The sequence below is a fragment of the Chlorocebus sabaeus genome, chromosome 20, assembly GCF_047675955.1.
Source record: "Chlorocebus sabaeus isolate Y175 chromosome 20, mChlSab1.0.hap1, whole genome shotgun sequence".
NCBI lineage: Eukaryota > Metazoa > Chordata > Mammalia > Primates > Cercopithecidae > Chlorocebus > Chlorocebus sabaeus.
Window position 1 is genome coordinate 119,678,590 of NC_132923.1, and position 17,794 is coordinate 119,696,383.

Sequence of the window (17,794 nt, forward strand, 5' to 3'; positions counted from 1 at the left end):
ACAGCTCAGACAGAAGTGTTTCAACTCTCCTGGTGAGAGGTCCCAATCATCTTTACCCACCCCACCCTCATACAGAAAGAGGGTGCCAGTTATGAGAACCACCTGGCACAGTCAGCCTGAGGGTCTCTCACCTGCACAGGTAAACCTCCAGAGGCACCTGAGTGCAGGGAACGAAGACGCAGGGAGCCACCCGGAACACCACCGTGTCTTTGTACAGCACAGTCTCTGGAATTGACTGCAACAAGACGAGGTCCTGTTAGTAACCTGCTTCCATATTTACTCCCTCCCCTCTAACCCCCAGGGTTCTGGCCGTTCAGCCCGGTCCCCAGCTGGGCCCCACCTGCCTTCTGCAGCTCTCCCCCGGCAAGCCTCGAGCTCTGCCCAACTGTGGGAGATGCCTTTTCCCCCACCGGACCATCCTAGTCCAAGGACGCATCTATTGTGGGGACATACCGGGTCTTGAGACTCCTCCACCAGGGACGCAGAGTAGGAGATGAGGCCCGAGAATTCGGCGGACGGGAACGCTATAGCTTCAATGTAGAAGGTCTCTTTCAAGTGGTTCCCAAGGAGGGCCAAGGTATAGGCGTGCTGGCCAGGCCCCAGCACCAACTCAAAGGTACTGGAGTTGTCTTCTAGGAGAGAAAGAAGGGATGGACCAGCCACCGAAGTAACCTGGTGCCAGTCACCACATTTGATGGTCAAGGTACCAGCTCATTCCTCGTATCAGAGGCAAGGCTGTGAATTCCAGGGGGGCTGGAGCTGAACTGGCTTGGCTGTCCCTGTTTCTAGCATTGAGGGCTTGGTAGACAACCAGATGTTTGGATACAAGCAACAGCCAGTTCTCTACCAATGTTCCTTGAAGACCTATCACACACCAGGAGTTGGAGTTCAGGTGATGCCTTCAAGGCTCCTGCCTGGTATGAAGCTTCAGGGTAAGTGGTTCTGTATTTTGAGCCATGAATCCAACTCCTGTGATAATATCATAAAGTCCTAAAGGTGGGAAACTCTCCCAGGCTGGGCTCGGCAGCCTCATCTGAAAAAGATGCTAGAAAGGTCAGTGAGAAACATTTATTGGATGGATTATGCCTCCATCAAGGTTTCTGAGGAAACCAAGTGTTCTTACGATTATACATGTGAAGACTGTCTCCTAGTTTTAGGTCATTCAATACAAAACCACGCACAGAAGAGATCAGAAGGAAGTTGACCACACGTGGTAGTTGTCATTTGCTAACTAGATCCTAAGGTTTTGTTTTTTCTGTTTTTGTTTTTTTTTTTGTTTCTTTTTTTGAGATGGAGTCCTGCTTGGTTGAGCAGGCTAGAGTGCAGCGGCGCTACCTCGGCTCACTTCAACCTCCATCTCCCGGGTTCAAGCGATTCTTGTGCCTCAGCCTCCTGAGTAGGTGACTATAGGTGTGCACCACCATGCCCGGCTAGTTTTTTGTATTTTTAGTAGAGATGGGGTTTTACCACGTTGCCCAGGCCGATCTCCAACTCCTGAGCTCAGGCAATCCACCTGCCTTAGCCTCCCGAAGTGCTAGGATTACAGGCATAAGCCACTGCACCCAGCCCAAGTCTGTCTGTTTTCTAGGCCAGAAATTACCCTGACCCAAGCTTCTCCCCCCACCTGGGTCACTAGAACTTCCTCTTTCCTGGCCTGTCCTCTTTATCTGTTCCCGACATGGCAGCTGTAGGCCTGATGATGGCTGTTTCTGCTTAAGATTCCAGGTGACTTCTTATTTCGGGGAATCCTAGGCTAGATTTACCTTGGCCACCAGAACCCCAGGAGATCCAGGAACTGTAGCATCCTCAGACCTTCTGCACAGCACTGCCAGCTGCCTCCATCTCTAGCTCCTCCAACGTGCCAGCAGATGGCTGCAGCTGTGGCCATGGCTGCCGCCGGTCAGGCGCTGTCCTGGGTCCGGGCCCCAGCAGCCCTCCCGATGGACTCTGCAGTTCTCCTGCAGCCCCTCCTTGGAGGCCCTGGGGATGCTGGTTACAGGCCCAGTCTCAGTCCTGCTGCTGGTTGTGAGGGAACTGGGCCCACCAGGACCGTTCCTGTGCTGGTTCCTGCTTCTCATCTACCTAGAGGCTTCACCAGGCCTCATGGGGCAAGACCAGACAAGGCAATCCCAGGAACCCCTGCAGCTTCCTAGTGCAGACACAGCCCTCTTGACCTGCGATAGCATTGGATGGCCCACGGCACCCAGCCCAAGAACTTCTGCACACCTAGGGCCTGCTCCTGTTCTGGGGACCTGGGCTCCCTGTGGCCATTCCACCCAAGGGTGATTCACCACCAGGCAGTAAGGGTGAGAGGGTCACAGTCTGTTTGCCACAAGCCGCTACAGGCTGGCTGTCCTGTGGTTGACCCTCTGGGGGACCTTCTTATAGCTAGTTTGTTGTGAAGCTGAAGCATAGCTAACATTTTGCTGTGGGCTTACTATCTTTGCTAGTAGCTCTGGTAGGTGTTTCAGGCTCATGGCCTCACATCCTCAGGACCCTTCAAGGCAGGCATTTGTTGTCCCCATTAAAAAAGAAGCATGAGGGAGGCCAGAAGCCCTGCGACCCAGGCACACACAACAATTGCCTCTGCCTGGAAGGCCCTTCCTGCCCTCAGTCCTCAGAGCTGCCCAGGAGGCCTTAGCTACCTCAAACTCTCCCTACCCACACTGGGGGCATCTTAAAGGGCTGCCTCCAGCTTCTGCTGGGTCCTTGGCTATCTGTTCATCTGTCGTAGCAGGCTCTGAGAGCAGGTAACATGGTTTATTCTTGCAGAGCTGGATCCTTAGGGCACAGAGCAAATACTGATGATTTGAGCTGAGCTTTTTCCTACCTGCTATGTACTGCTGGACCTACAGGAAGGCAGGTACCCTTCTTGGTTCTTCACTGGCACTTCCAGGCCATTTCTCTATTCAAGAATCCCAGTTCCTATGAAGTGCTGACTGTCAGATAACACCAGCTACCCCTTTCTTTTGGGGATGATGTCATCTTCTCCATCCTTCGTGGATTGTTCTAGCACTACTTGCCTCCACTGCTGTTGTGTCACTGGTATCTGACAATGGACTAGAACATTCAGACATTTTGATCTCTCTTCAACCTTATTTCAATGAACCTGGGTTCTGTACCACCTTAGACATCTATTACAATGGTCATACCACAGACTAGATGCCACCTCCAAGGCAGACTCAATGCCTTCCGATCTGTTTAACTCACCTATGCTCCCACCCCAGCGAGTCCCCAGTCTCAGTCCCAGATCTTCCTACCAATCCCCACCCTTCATCCTCACTTCCCTTTGACCCTTCTCAGAGCTCAAAAACCCATCACTACATCCTCTCTTATGCACACTGTCCACTCCACTCCCACACCCTTTTCTAGTTTGTTTTCCTGGAAAACCTCCATTCTGGTCACACCAGGTCTTTAAAGCTCATTCTTGCACCTGAGGAGCTGGAGAAAACCATCACACCCAAAGGCCTCATTTCAGGCTACGACCAGACCTCAAGGCAAGCCACCAACACTACTCAAACACTATTGTCTCATTCCTGTCCACAGACTTGCCTGTCTTCCATAGTCCTAAAGGCAATCCTTCTGCCTTGGCCTCCCAAAGTGCTGGGGTTACAGGTGTGAGCCACCATGCCAGCCTGTTTAGAACCTTGTCTTCTGGCTTTCTATCCCTCTGCAAACTTCTCAGATCTTCCCCTAGGATCCATTTCCCCACCCGTTGGATCAGTTCCAGCTACACATCTGCCCATGTACTACCAGCTTCAGACACGCTCGACTGTGTGCCAGCCCCCCATAATTACCACCACAAGTCTCCCTTTACGGAAGATTCTTTCCATGGCCTAGATTTACTGTGCCTACCCATTTCAACCTGACTTTTCACTGCTCTTATCAGAGTCACTAATGACTGCCATTCTGAGGATTGTGACTTAGGCATCTTAGTCTATCAACAGCATTTGCCAGGGTTGGCCACGGCCTTACTTCACCCAGGCTGGAGTGCAGTGGTGCAATGTCAGCTCACTGCAGCCTCTGCCTCTGGGTTCACATGATCCTCCCCACTCAGTCTCCCAAGTAGCTAGGATTACAAGAGTAGCTAGGATTATAAGCTAGCGCCACCACACCTAACTAATTTTGGTATTTTTAGCAGATGGTTTACCATGTTGGCCAGGCTGGTCTCAAACTCCTTACCTCAAGTGATATACCAGTCTTGGCCTCTCAAAGTGCTGGGATTACAGGCATGAGTCACCACACCATACCTGGCCAGGGTTCTTTATAAAAATAATCTTTTATCTTAGAGACACAGGGTCTCACGGTGTTGCCAAGGCTGGTCTTGAACTCCTGTGCCCAAGTAATCCTCCTGCCTTGGTTTCCCAAAGTGCTGGGATTACAGGTGTGAGCCACCACACCCAGCCTGTTTCTAGAACCCTGTATTCTGGCTTTCTATTCTTCTGCAAACTTTTCAGACTCTTTTGCTCTTTTTGTGGTTCAAGCTTTAGCATGTTTCAGAGTCACCCGGAGGGCCTGTTAAAACATAACATGCTGTGTTGCCCTACCCTAGATTGTTGAATAAGCTTTTTTGTTTTTTGTTTTGTTTTTTTGAGACAGTTGTACTCTGTCACCTAGCCTGGAGTGCAGTGGTGCAATGTTGGCTCATTGTAGCCTCTGCCTCCTGGGTTCACTCCTACCTTGGCCTCATGAGTAGCTGGGATTACAGGCATACACCACAATGCCCAGCTAATTTTTGTAGTTTTTAGTAGAGATGGGGTTTTGCCGTGTTGGCCGGGCTGGTCTCGAACTCCTGACCTCAGGTGATCTGCCTGCCTTGGCCTCCCGAAGTGTTGGGATTATAGGCATGAGCCCCGTGCCCAGCCCCTAGATTATTGAATAAGATTTTTTTTTTTAATTATTTTTTTGAGTCTCACTCAGGCTGGAGTACAGTGGCATGATCTCGGCTGACTACAACCTCTGCCTTTCGGGTTCAAGCAATTCTCCTGCCTCAGCCTCCCAAGTAGCTGGCGGGCATGCCTGCTACCATGCCCAGCTAATTTTTGTATTTTTAGTAGAGACAGGGTTTCTCCATGTTGTCCAGGCTGTTCTCGAACTCCTGACCTCAGGTGATCTGTCTGCCTCGGCCTCCCAAAGTGTTGGGATTGCAGGCATGAGCCACCACGCCCAGCCTGAATAAGCTTTGTCAATAAAGAAACCAGTATTTCACTATGATCCGCATGATGAAGTATGGCTTCCTTAGCAGGCTACGTGAACTGTCAGACTCCAAGGCCCGCCTGGCCTAATCCACCTACTTCAGCATTGGTAGGCTTCCCAGGGCCAGAGTAGCCCTTGTGGCCTGAACCTGGACCTCTGGTTTCTTAGGCTCACTCCAGCTCACATGTAAGATGGCCACGTCCAAGCTGGGCTACCTTTCCTGGCTAATCCCAGGCTACTTTGAAATCCAGCTGTGACCTATGATCTGCCGAAGAGATGGAGTCGGAGATGAAGCCAAGGCCCCAGAGTGCAGGCCAGGAAGTGGCAGAAATACTCTCCAATGCTGGCAACAGAGATGGTGCCCTCTGACAACGGGCACAGGATAGACCACAGGGCTCTCTGCATTGCCCAGCTGAAGCTCAGCATGGTTTATAAGAGAAGGTAGCAGGTTGGGCCGGGTGCAGTAGCTCCCACCTGTAATCCCAGCACTTTGGGAGGCCAAGGCAGGAGGATTGTTTGCATCCAGGAGTTTGAAACCAGTCTGGACAAAGTGAGACCCCATCTCTACAAGAAAAGTGAATTGCCAGTTGTGGTGGCGCACACCTGTCATACCAGCTACTTGGGAGGCTTAGGTGGGAAGACTGCTCGAGTCCAGGAAGCTAAGTCTACAGTGAGCTGTCATCACACTACTGCACTCCAGCCTGGGTGACTGAGCTAGACCCTGTCTCAAAGAAGAAAAACAAAACAAAACCCCAAAAAGCATGCTGGCATGTCCCTCCAGAAGCAGAGAGCCAGCTGTCATCGAGAGATTTAGAGGTACGCTAAGTACCCAGTCAGTTCAGGGAAGTCAAAAGACGCACAAGGCTCTTGCTGGAGTTGGGCATGTCTACCTCCTAACCAGTCCTCCATCTATAGATAGGGTGTGCTGCCTGCCTCCCAGCGAGAGGAGGGCTGAAGATGGGTGGTGGATGGCATGGTGGCTGGGATGCTACCCTGGCCGCCACTCTAGGTTTTAGCCTCGGATTTCTGGAAATTTAACATAATCTTGGTTTCGAGTGAAGATGGATTCTCCTGAGAAGAGTCATTGGGAGCTGTGATCTAATCTGTGTAAGGCAATAGCTACTGTTTCAGCTAAGATGTCTCCCTCCTCTTCCAGCCTGCAGCGAAGGCACAGCTACCCCCTTTTTACAAGTGGAGAAAGTGGCTTAGAGGTACAATAACTCACCCATGTGTACAGACTTAGCCTACGGTGAAGGTAGCAGCCAGAGAATCCTAGAAACACAAGTACAGCCACAGTGGCCTCTCATCTGCAGCTCTAGGTCTCCAGCAGGCTTCTGCCGGGGACCTTGCTGGGAGGAGGTGTGGGCACAACTTGCCTGGCACATCGAAAGCAGGCAAAGTTGGAGCTGGCACAAGAACACTCACTTTGGGGCCAGTAGACTCTTGCCTTCTTCGACTCTTCCTTGGAGGTATGGAGGACTAGCCGATATTTCTTTAAGATACAGCTGGGGCCTTGGACACTCAGTGTCATCTGGGACAGATTCTTTATTTCTGGGCAAAAGACAAAGCAAAGGTTAAGGAATGTCTGGAGGCCAGCACTCTGGGGGTGGAGGGAGGAGGAGTAGAGAGGGGCCGGGAGTTTGAACAGAGCACCAAAGACCCCCTGCCTTTCGCTAGGGCCCAGGCCTGAAGCATTACCACTTCACTGCTTGTTCTGGGTGGTTACAGGCAAGCTACAAACCCCAAGGGCCTCCTTTTGAGGGAGGATGGCATTTATTCCATGGTCCCCACAAACAGAACAGGGCCTACCTCGATCAGTTCAGTGAGGGTTCACCTCCAGCCTCAGTAGGAACCAAGACATTCCATTCTATAGCTAAGACCCAGAACCCTGGTCCCAACCACAAGTCAGGATCCAAGACAAAATTGTTTTTGTTTTTGAGATGGAGTCTTGCTCTGTCACCCAGGCTGGAGTGCAGTGGCGCAATCTCGGCTCACTGCTTGCTTAGCCTCCCAGGTTCACGCCATTCTCCTGCCTCAGCCTCCCAACTAGCTGGGACTACAAGCGCCCGCCGCCACGCCTGGCTAATTTTTCGTATTTTTAGTGGAGACGGGGTTTCACCGTATTAGCCAGGATGGTCTTGATCTCCTGACCTCGTGATCCGCCCGCCTCAGCCTCCCAAAGTGCTGGGATTACAGTGTGAGCCACCGCGCCGGGCCCCAAGACAATTTTTCCCCAAGACAGTCTAAAGTTCCTGGTCCAGACTACGAGAGGCTTTTTAGAAAGCAGGGCGTATACCCCATTGTCTTCATTTAGTCTTGTCAGCCAACTGATAAAGTTGGGAGGGCAACTGTATCATCCCCATTTTACAAATAGGGAAACAAGATCAGGGAAGGTAGTGTGCTGGAGTTCACAGCTAGGAAATAAGTTTGTAACCACCCATGCTCTTTGCATGGCACCCTGTGACCTCTCTTCCCGATTACACATCTACAACCCAGGACAAAAGATTTGATCAGCCCAGGCTTGGGGACTGGGGAAGAGGGTGTGTGGGGTGGTGGGAGGGGGCGGGGGTGGAAAAAATTAGTCTGGAATCTATATTTGCTGAGAAGCAGGGCAGCAAAGGCCGAGACCAAGAAGGAAAGGCAGAGACAGTCTGAGGTCCTACCCTCTGAAAAGATCACTTTCTTGGTTTTCTTGTCCTCAGGCTGCTGGCCCACATCAGCAGGGTTGCAATTCACAAGCAGGATGGCACCCCAACCGCTGGGACCCCAGATCCATTTTTTCTGCAAATGAGATAGGAACGTTGGCTTAGGAAGGAGCCAAGTAAATCCTCTGCTTCTCGGATGCCGCCTCATAGCAGAAAGGCCCAGCTAAGCCTTTCTCCAGGGTCACAGGGACCCATGGAACAGGACCAGTGAGGTCAAGAATCTGTAGGCACAGGAAGGTAACATCAGGTAAGGAGGCTAAGAGGAAGGGAAAGAAGCTAGGTTCGGGGTTACCAGTTACCTACCCCATATTTCAGGGTCAGAGAATCAGGGATGAGGCAAACTGGAAAAGAGATATACCACCTGGCAGCAGCAGCTAATCCTCTCGTCTAGGAGACTCCACAACCAGGGTAGGACATGAGCGTAGAGTTGCCAGATATTCTAGTTTTGTTTTAGTGAGGTAGAGGTGTAATCAGTTCTGATCCCAGTACTTTGGGAGGCTGAGGCAGGCAGACTACTGGAGGTCAGGAGTTTGAGACCATCCTGGCTAACAGTGAAAACCCGTCTCTACTAAAAATACAAAAAAAATTAGCCAGGCGTGGTGGCAGGCACCTGTAGTCCCAGCTACATGGGAGGCTGAGGCAGAAGAATGGCGTGAACCTGGGAGACGGAGCTTGCAATGGGCCGAGATGGTGCCACTGCACTCCAGCCTGGGCAACAGAGTGAGACTCTCTCAAAAAAAAAAAAAAAAAAAAAAAAAAGAAAAAAAAAAAGAAAAAAAAATTAGCTGGGTGTGGTAGCACATGCTTGTAACCCCAGCTACTAGGAGGCTGAGGCAGGAGAATTGCTTGAACCTGGAAGGCAGAGGTTGCAGTGAGCTAAGATCATGCCACTGCACTCCAGTCTACGTGACCGAGGGAGATTCCATCAAAAACAAAAAACAAAAACCAAAAACCTCACAAAAGAAAAAGAATTTAATCAGCTCTGATGTGTACCATGACAGTTTGTTTCCCCGCCCTCCTGCCCCCCATATCTAATCCATCAGCAATGTTACAGCAATTGGGCTAGATACTAGGAAGGTCAGATCAAGTGAGCCTGTGGGCAGATTTGGCTTATAGGGTCCCTTCCCCGCCCCCTTTTGCTGGCAGACTCACCTTAGCCTGTTTGTCACTTGACATCTCAACTTGCCCACTGCGGTAGATGTCTACCTCTAGAGAGACCTCTGAAAAAGAAAAGGGTGTCCCAGCCACCTAGACCTGCCAGATGGAACCTCAAAGTTACAGGTTATCTCCTGCGGGGCTGCCCAAGGCTGGCATCAGGGCATCCAGCCTTTCTGGCATGCTATCAGTTTAGAAGCAGAAACCATCCTCAAAAGTGACAGCTTCACCTCAGCAAGCCTGAAGAGGTCCAAGTAGTCACATGTCTACCCCAAACCTCCCGGGAACTCACAAAACAAGCCCATCATGGTCCTCATGCCATCTCATGCCTTTCAGCCTCTACCCAAGTGATTCTTACTTGCAAAGTCTACCTCTCTAGCCTTCTGGAAAACTTTATGCTCCAAGATATAGGAAAGGCTTAATATGGCCGGGCACAGTGGCTCACTCCTGTAATCCCAACGCTTTGGGAGGCTGAGGTGAATGGATCACTTGAGGTCAGGAGTTCGAGACCAGCCTGGGCAACATGGTGAAACCTCATCTCTACCAAAGATACAAAAATTAGCTGGGCATCGTGGAGGGCATCTGTAGTCCCAGCCTCTTGGGAGGCTGAGGCAGGAGTGTCACTTGAGCTCGGGAGGTGGAGGTTGCAGTGAACTGAGATCACACCACTGCACTCTAGCCTGGGTGACAGAGCAAGATTCTGTCTAAAAAAAGAAAAAAAAAAATTCAATACATGACAATTCTAAGCCCCTTTAAAATTTAAGGATTAGCTGGGCACGGTGGCTCACGCCTGTAACCCCAGCACTTTGGGAGGCCAAGGCAGGCAGATCACCTGAGATTAGGAGTTCAAGACCAGACTGACCAACACGGCAAAACCTTGTCTCTACCAAAAATACAAAAATTAGCCAGCTATGGTGGCAGGTGCCTGTAGTTCCAGCTACTCAGGAAGCTGAGGCAGGAGAATCGCTTGAACCCAGGAGGTGGAGATTGCAGTGAGCAGAAATCGTGCCACTGCACTCCAGCCTGGGTGACAGAGTGAGGTTCTGTCTCAAACCAAACCAAACCAAACCAAAAACAACCCCCCTCCCCCCCCCCCCGCCCAAAACAAAAACACACTTAAGGATCTAGGTTTTTGCCCAGGTACTGTCATAGGGACTGCCCTGCCACCTTAGCATACCAGCTCCCATCCCTTCTACCACACAAGGGACAACCACGTGGCTCTAGTGTGGTCTTTTGTTCACAGCTCTTATTTGACATGCTGATTCCTAACTGGAACATCAGGGCCACAAATGTAGGACTTGTTTCCTGTTACGTCATCAGCACCTGGCCAACAGATGCTCAGGGACCAGATGCCCACTGCGAACTGGGCTGCCCCAGGTCCTAGGGATCTAGCAGCATGCCGGATGGAGACCTCGTCTCTTTAGAGCTTACATAAGCACGAATGTGTGCACCAGGGGAGGGGCAAGCAGATATATCATGTTTGATGGCAATAAGCACTGAGGGATATGGGAGAAGGAATGGAGTGGGGGTGTTTCAGTTTTAGATGATCAAGGAAGCCTAAGTTGACATTTGAAAAGAGATCTGAAAGAGGCAAGAAAATCTGAGTTAACATCTAGGGTAAGACCCATTAGGGGAAATAGGAAGCCCAAGGTGGCAAGGCCAAGGATCAGAGTGACCAACAGCACCCAGAGCAGAATGAGCAGGATGACGCAGGGGGAAGATTCGCAGGTGGTAAAGACAGAGGCAGCCCAGGGTTACTTGTGTAGTTTTGTGTGCAGTGACTTTGGCTTCAATCCAAGCAACATGGAAGCAGTTGGAAGGCGTTATCCAATATTCCACTTAAAGATGTGCCACACTCTGGCTGCTGGATCAAGGCTAGAGGTCTAGTCAGAAGGGCAAGGGTGCCAGCATGAACCCCACTGGGAGGCCTGGGCTGTGACCCAGGTGAGAGGATGGGGGCTCGAGCCAGGGCGAGCACACGGAGTATGAGTATGAGTTGCCAGATTCCGGCGAAACATCAGGTAATACAAGATTCAGACTGCTGTGGGGCAAGAAGAGTCAGGTGATGCCAAGGTTTACACTGGAAGGATGGAGCTACCTGCTACTGTGATGGAGGGACTACTAGAAAAACAGGTTTTCAGGAGTAGAGAGAATCCATTTGCATTTCAGACATCTGTCAGATACCCAAGCGATCATGCTGGTTAGGCAATATCCAAGTCGGGTTTGTGGGAGCAGCCTGTCCATAGGTAACATTAGAGCCATGTGACCAGCCTCCTGAGCTCGAGACACTTCACTGATTGAAAGCAGGGGGACAAAGAACCAGGAAGAGCTCCTCTGAGCTCCAAAGTGTTCTGAGAAGCAACAGGCAGGAGGAAAAATAAGTTGAACATCCCTGAAGCGTTAAAGTGTGTTAAGAAGGGATGACCAGCAGGTACGTGGCTCACGCCTGTAACTCCAGCACTTTGGGAGGCTGAGGCGGGAGGATCACTTGAGGTCAGGAGTTCGAGACCACGTTAGGCAATATGGTAAAACCTTCTCTATGGGGACAAAAATAACAAAAAATAAGAAAATCAGCTGGGGTTGGTGGTGCGTGCCTGTAGTCCCAGCTACTCTGGAGATTGAGGTGGGAAGAGCCTGGGCAACATAGGGAAACCTATGTCTGTATAAAATATTAAACAGGTATGGTGATGTAACACCTATGGTCCAAATTACCGGAGAGGCTGAGGTGGGAGGATCATTTGAGGCTGTAATGAGCCATGATCGTGTCTCTTCACTCCAGTTCAGCTTAGGCTAGTGAGACTCCGTCTCAAAAATAACAAAAGACGACCAAAAAAAAAAAAAAAAAGAACAGAACAAAAAACAAAAAAACCCCACACAAAAACTTAGTGTTGTAGATGTTAGAGTTCTATAAGAACTCCGTTAGTGGTAGGTGTCTAATTTGAGAAGATTCTAGAGAAATTGAGGACACAGATGGCTCCTCAGGAACAGAGGTGGGAGAACAGACTTTAAAAGACAACCTAGGCCGGGCGCAGTGGCTCATGCCTATAATCCCAGCACTCTGGGAAGCTGAGGCGGGCAGATCATGAGGTCAAGTCCTATGCTGGTTAATATGGTGAAACCCCATCTCCACTAAAAGTACAAAAAATTAGCCGGGCATGGTGGCGGGCATCTGTATTCCCAGCTACTCTGGGAGGCTGAGGCAGGAGAGTGGCGTGGACCTGGGAGGCAGAGGTTGCAGTGAGCCAAGATCGCACCACTGCACTCCAACCTGGGCAACAGAGCTAGACTCCGTCTTTAAAAACAACAAACAAACAAACAAACAAACACCCACAAACCCTAGAATCAGGTTTAAGAGATGTTGTGGCCAGGCACAGTGGCTCACACCTGATAATCTCAGCACTTGGAGACCGAGGCAGGTGGATCATGAGGTCAGGAGTTCGAGACCAGCCTGGCCTACATGGCCAAAACCTGTCTCTACTAAAAATATAAAAAATTAGCCAGGAATGGTGGTATACACCTATAGTCCCAGCCGGTGAAGTAGGAGAATCACTTGAATCTAGGAGGTGGAGGTTGCAGTGAGCCAAGATCATGCCACTGTACTCCAGCCTGAGTAACAATAAGACTTCATCTCAAAAAAAAAAAAAAAAGAAAAAAGAAAAAAGAAAAAGTAGATGTTATAGAGCTTGTTCCTGAGTTGATGGGGGTGATCTAGAGAGCGGGGAAGGGTGGCAGCTTCTTACATTGGTAAGAATTGACAAAGGAATGTTCTTGAATGAGAAGAAAGGATCTAGTGAGGCAAAGATTAACTTTGGACCAGACACGTCAACTGTAACAAAGGAAGAAGGTAGGCACCAGACAGGCGTAGGTGGGTAGATGGCAGCGACACGGAAGTTCTGGCTGTTCTATTCTCAGAATTAGGTCGGCAGTGCATGAAGATGGAGCAGCGACTGAGCGTCGAGGAGGGCGTGTGAGTGGGTATCTCAAATGATTCCATTTAGGAGTTTGTTCAGGAGTTCCTGGGGCCCACAGGAGGCATCTTGTTACAGAGAGAATCCTTTTTGGCTCCTCTTGCAATCCCACCCCTTCCCCCACCCCAGCGGTAGGCTGGGCCCCAGACTCCCAGTTGGAGCAACACTCACCAATGCCAGTGAGGTACACCACAGCTGTGCCCACGGGGGCATCCTCATTGGGCCCATAGTAGGTGATCGAGACCTGTGGAGACAGCATTCCGAACCCATAGGCAGTATTGAAGGGGAGGGACCAGGAACAGAGCCCCAGGCAATGTGCTGAGTCTAGGCCTGTGACCTTGGTCTTGTGTTACGGCTTCTGAAGTCTCACCATGAGCTGGTACGGGGACCACAGCCCTGCACTTAGGGCTGAGTCAGTTCCCCGAGGACTTAGAACCTGCCATGACCCTCAACCCCAACCTTGTCGAGAGCCAGGCTTGCAACCACCTGTCCAGGTGAGAGCTGTATCCCTGATGGCAGCGGGATCAAGGGACTTACCCCATACCACTCAAAGGGATTTAAGATCCAGGCTGCCTGGCTCTAGAGCCCAAGCTTGAAACCACACTATACATTCTTCCTGCTAAACCCACCCTCCCAGGTCCCATCCGCTACTCCATAAGGTGCACAGTGGGGAAACAGGCCTCTGGTAGCTTAAGCTGCTAAGGACACCCAGGGTGGGGAAGCAGCATTGGGACTCAGTCTTTCCTGTGTCCCACGCCAGCCTCTACTTTATGCTTTTAGAAAGAGACCTGCACTCCAGCCCGTGGCCCTGACCACAAGGTCTTGGTCATGAACCACAGACCCAACCATTGGCCAGAGATTGAGAGATCCACACTGTCCTTAAATAGAAGCTTTAGTCCTCCAAGGTCAAGGTTCTTTGTTGGCCACTTGGTGCCTCCGTTCTTATCCGAGATACCTTTCTTTGCAATGGAGTTTTGTTCTTGTTGCCCAGGCTGGAATGCAGTGGGACAATCTCAGCTTACTACAACCTCCACCTCCTGGGTTCAAGTGATTCTCCAGCCTCAGCCTCCTGAGAACCTGAGATCACAGGCACCTGCCACCACACCCGGTTAATTTTTGTATTTTTAGTAGAGACAGGGTTTCGCCCTGTTAGCCAGGCTGGTCTTGAACTCCCGACCTCAGGTGATCTGCCCGTCTCAGCCTTCTGAAGTGCTGGGATTACAGGCTTGAGCCACTACACCCGGCCAGAGACGCTCAGTTGCTATCTAAGTCCACTACTTGCCTCTCAGGGAATTGCCTGCCCTGGGCACACAGCGCAGGTGGGTGTGTACCCTACTCTGCAGCAGACATCTCCAGTAGGTCCTGCAGGGTGTAGGGGGAGGGAGGAAGAGCTCTACCCAGTCCTGAACTGCTCCATCATGGTTCTCATCCCCAGCCCCGCACTGGGGGCACCTGGAGAGCTTTAAACCAGAGGCCAGGGTCCTAGCCCTGAGGTTCCACTTTAATTGGTAGAGGGGGTGTGGCCTGGGTATTGATGTTATCAGGTTCCCATGGTTCTCACCTGCAACCAAAGTGGAACACTCCTGCCCTGAATGAGCCACCTGCTTCTACCACAGGAGACCACTGCTGCCCCCTTGTGTACGAGGTGGAGGGAAACCTCCCCACCGTAGGCACCCCGTTAGGGAGACAGCTTACCCAAGGGAGAGAGTACACGCTTGGCTCAAGCTCAAATCCTGGGTCTATCCCACTCTAGGTAGGCTGCTTAGGTTTAGACACGGCACTCTGTGCCTCAGTTTCTTCATATATGAAGTGATGGTAGGCCAGGCGCAGTGGCGCATGCCTGTAATCCCAGCACTTTGGGAGGTGGAGGCAGGTAGGTCACTTGAAGTCAGGAGTTCGAGACCAGCCTGGCGAACATAGTGAAAGAAACCCCGTCTCTACTAAAAATACAAAATTAGCCCGGCGTGGTGGTGGGCGCCTGTAGTCCCAGCTACTCGGGAAGCTGAGGCAGGAGAATCGCTTGAACCTGGGAAGCGGAGGTTGCAGTGAGCCGAGATTGTGCCATTGCACGCCAGCCTGGACAATAAGAGTGAGACTCTCAAAAAAATAAAAAATAAAAATAAAATAAATGAAAAAAAAAAAAAAAAGCCATGGTAGAGGCCCACAGCCCGGAACATGATCCAAGTCCTCTGGTATGTAGCATGCATTTAGGACACCTTAGCTATTACATCTCTTTCAAGTCTCCACATCCAGAAGAGCTGCCTTCACCAAAAGCCTGTCTGAGTTACGCTGCTAACACCTTGAAGCCAGACTGTGGTGCGGCTAGGTCGGAAGCCAGGCCAGTATCACCGTCAGGGGCTCGCATGGCTGAGACGAACTCGCCCAGCTTGAATCCCAGTTCTGCTCGTTGCTGACTTGGCAGGGCACCTTCTCTAGGTGCCTCCGTTTCTCTGTAAAATGGGGTCATGGCGTGCCCACCCCACTGGTCTGTTGCAGACACTGGATCAGATCAGACATGCAAAACAATGTGTTTCACAGGCTCGAGTCATGTCTGCAGCCAGGAGGGAGCCCCAGTTGCTGTGTTAGCTCCCATCCCTGGAAGATGCCCCTCAGCTCTTCCCGAGGCTTACCTTATCCGTATCCACAGAAGGGCTGGGTGATATCATCTTCACCGTGGCGTACGTGGGATCAGACAGGGGCCACCAGATGGTGGCGTCCTCCTCCTCAGAAATCACTGTGTTGGCCACATCAATCAAGACCCTCCCAGAGCCATGGATGGTAAAGCACTGGCACTTCTGGGGGGCACATCTGGTTTGCCAGGTAAGAGACACATGTCAGGGCACACTCACTCACCTTCTCAGCCTAGGAGATGACTGGCATGGGGGAGGGGACGGCTCCCAAATCCTCATTCTCCTTAGGGTGTTGAGGCAGAGTGTTCTGGGGTCCTTATTCCCACCACCCCCTCCCAAAGGACCCCTGTGTTTGCTCTCTGACAAGCTGCAGCCCAAACCCCACCCCGCTACCAACACTGCAGAAGTTACGACAGGTACATCTTAGTAATAAGCACCCAACTCCCAAGAAGGGAGGAGCCACAAAGGATCCCCTTAAGGAAAAAGACCAGGGCAAGGGACTCAGGAGGTTGTATTATGACCCTGCTGTCAGTCACCTCCACCTGCAGGCTCCAGCATCTCGCAGTCTCCCTGGCCCACTCCTCACAGCCCCCCGTGGACAAGCCTCCCCACGGTTTCACACACAGGGGGACACAGAGGCCAAGGCGCTTGGCTCACTAAGAGTCCATGGCAGCTGCTACAGCGCAGAGGCAGGATTTAAGTCAGAATCCTGCCGTGGTCGGAACTGGGAGCCCCCGCTAGAGACCCAAGGCTTCCCAAGATGGGGCAGGACGGTGAGGCTACAGAAGTAACCCCCGACTCCCAGATCAAGGGGACTGGGTCCCAGGCCTGCCTGCCTCTGTCTGCCAGCTCTGGCAGAGCTCTCAGCATCTCACCCGCTGAGATCCAAGCAGATTTCTGTGCCCAACACACAAACGGCATGGGCAGGACTATCCAGGGACAGGCGGACGATACTCTGGAAGGACATGGCTCGGCCCTCCACGCTGACCATCCTCAGGCCTGCACCACAGCCCTCACTCGGCACAGCAGTCTCAGATGCCCCAGGGCTCACCCTGCCCTCCCCTGTTATGCAGTCCAGGCCTGTGCAGCCCACCCCCTTGTTAAGAGAGGGAGGGGTCAGCAGCTGCCCAGGTGGCACTGATCTTCCCTCTCAGAGCTTCCTGGTGACTGAGAGTTGTGGGAGCAGGTGGCATCAGAACCCCTTCATCACCAATTTATCAGGCAGCTCGTGCTGGCAGAGCTGCAGGCCAGGGGAGTCTGAGGCCAGTTACTTAGGCATCCCTGGCCTTCAGCTGGGAAGAGGAGGGGCTCTGGGAAGTCGGTGCCTTGGAGTGGTCAACTTGGCCATGTTGCTGCAGGACTCAGCTGGAAGCTGTCGGAGCAAATACCTGCAGAGGGCAGTTGGGAGCAGCTGATGGGAGTGGTCAGGATGGCAGTGTGTGGCAGCATGCCCAGGCTCTAGGGTCTTAGTTCTAGGGTGTGGGTCTCCTGGAAATTGATGAAGGAGTTCGGCAAAGTGCTGGACTGGTGGTTTTGTTTTTGAGACAGGGTCTCTATCACCCATGCTAGAGCGCAGTGGCGCAATCACAGCTCACTGCAGCCTCAACCTCCCTGGCTCCAGTGATCCTCCCCATCTCAGCCTCCCAAGTAGCTGGGACTACAGGTGTGCACCACCATGTCCGGCTGAGTTTTGTATTTTTTGTAGAGACCGGATTTCGCCATGTTGCCCAGGCTGGTCTCGAACTTGTCAATCCAAAGAATCCTCCTACCTCTACCGGCTAAAGTGCTGAGATTACAGGCATGAGTCACAGTGCCTGCCCAGACTAGGTGGTTATTAACCCTCTGATGGTTTCAAAAATTATCAAGCGTGCTTGTTAACATTGCAAATTCCCGGTCCCAGACGGTCTAGGGTGTGGTCCAGGAACCTGCATCCCAACCCCCAGTGATTAAGGCGAGCTCCTTGCTTACAGCTGTGTCACGGGGGTGGGGGCACAGCAAGTGCTGGTGGAATGAATACATCAAGCCAGGGTCACCAGCTGCTACCCATCTCAGCTGAGCCCACAGAGCAAAGAAATAGGAACTCTTGCTCTGGCACGAGAAACTTACATAACTTACTTTAAAATTGTGTTCATTTCATGTC

General features: G+C 51.6%; 1 protein-coding gene across 1 annotated transcript in view; it reads right to left on the reverse strand.

Moving 5' to 3' along the window:
* The window catches only part of PADI6 (peptidyl arginine deiminase 6), a 29,499-nt gene extending 12,804 nt beyond the window's left edge, over nucleotides 1-16,695 (reverse strand). The window contains exons 1-8 of the mRNA XM_007980315.3: nucleotides 16,530-16,695; nucleotides 15,655-15,832; nucleotides 13,196-13,268; nucleotides 9,054-9,121; nucleotides 7,860-7,977; nucleotides 6,622-6,747; nucleotides 454-632; nucleotides 132-235 (exon numbers count right to left, since the gene is read on the reverse strand). Of these exons, the coding sequence (XP_007978506.2) occupies nucleotides 132-235; nucleotides 454-632; nucleotides 6,622-6,747; nucleotides 7,860-7,977; nucleotides 9,054-9,121; nucleotides 13,196-13,268; nucleotides 15,655-15,832; nucleotides 16,530-16,645 (962 nt within the window). The 5' untranslated portion in view covers nucleotides 16,646-16,695. The remainder of the gene's footprint in view (nucleotides 1-131; nucleotides 236-453; nucleotides 633-6,621; nucleotides 6,748-7,859; nucleotides 7,978-9,053; nucleotides 9,122-13,195; nucleotides 13,269-15,654; nucleotides 15,833-16,529) is intronic.
* Between the last annotated feature and the right edge of the window lie 1,099 nt (nucleotides 16,696-17,794).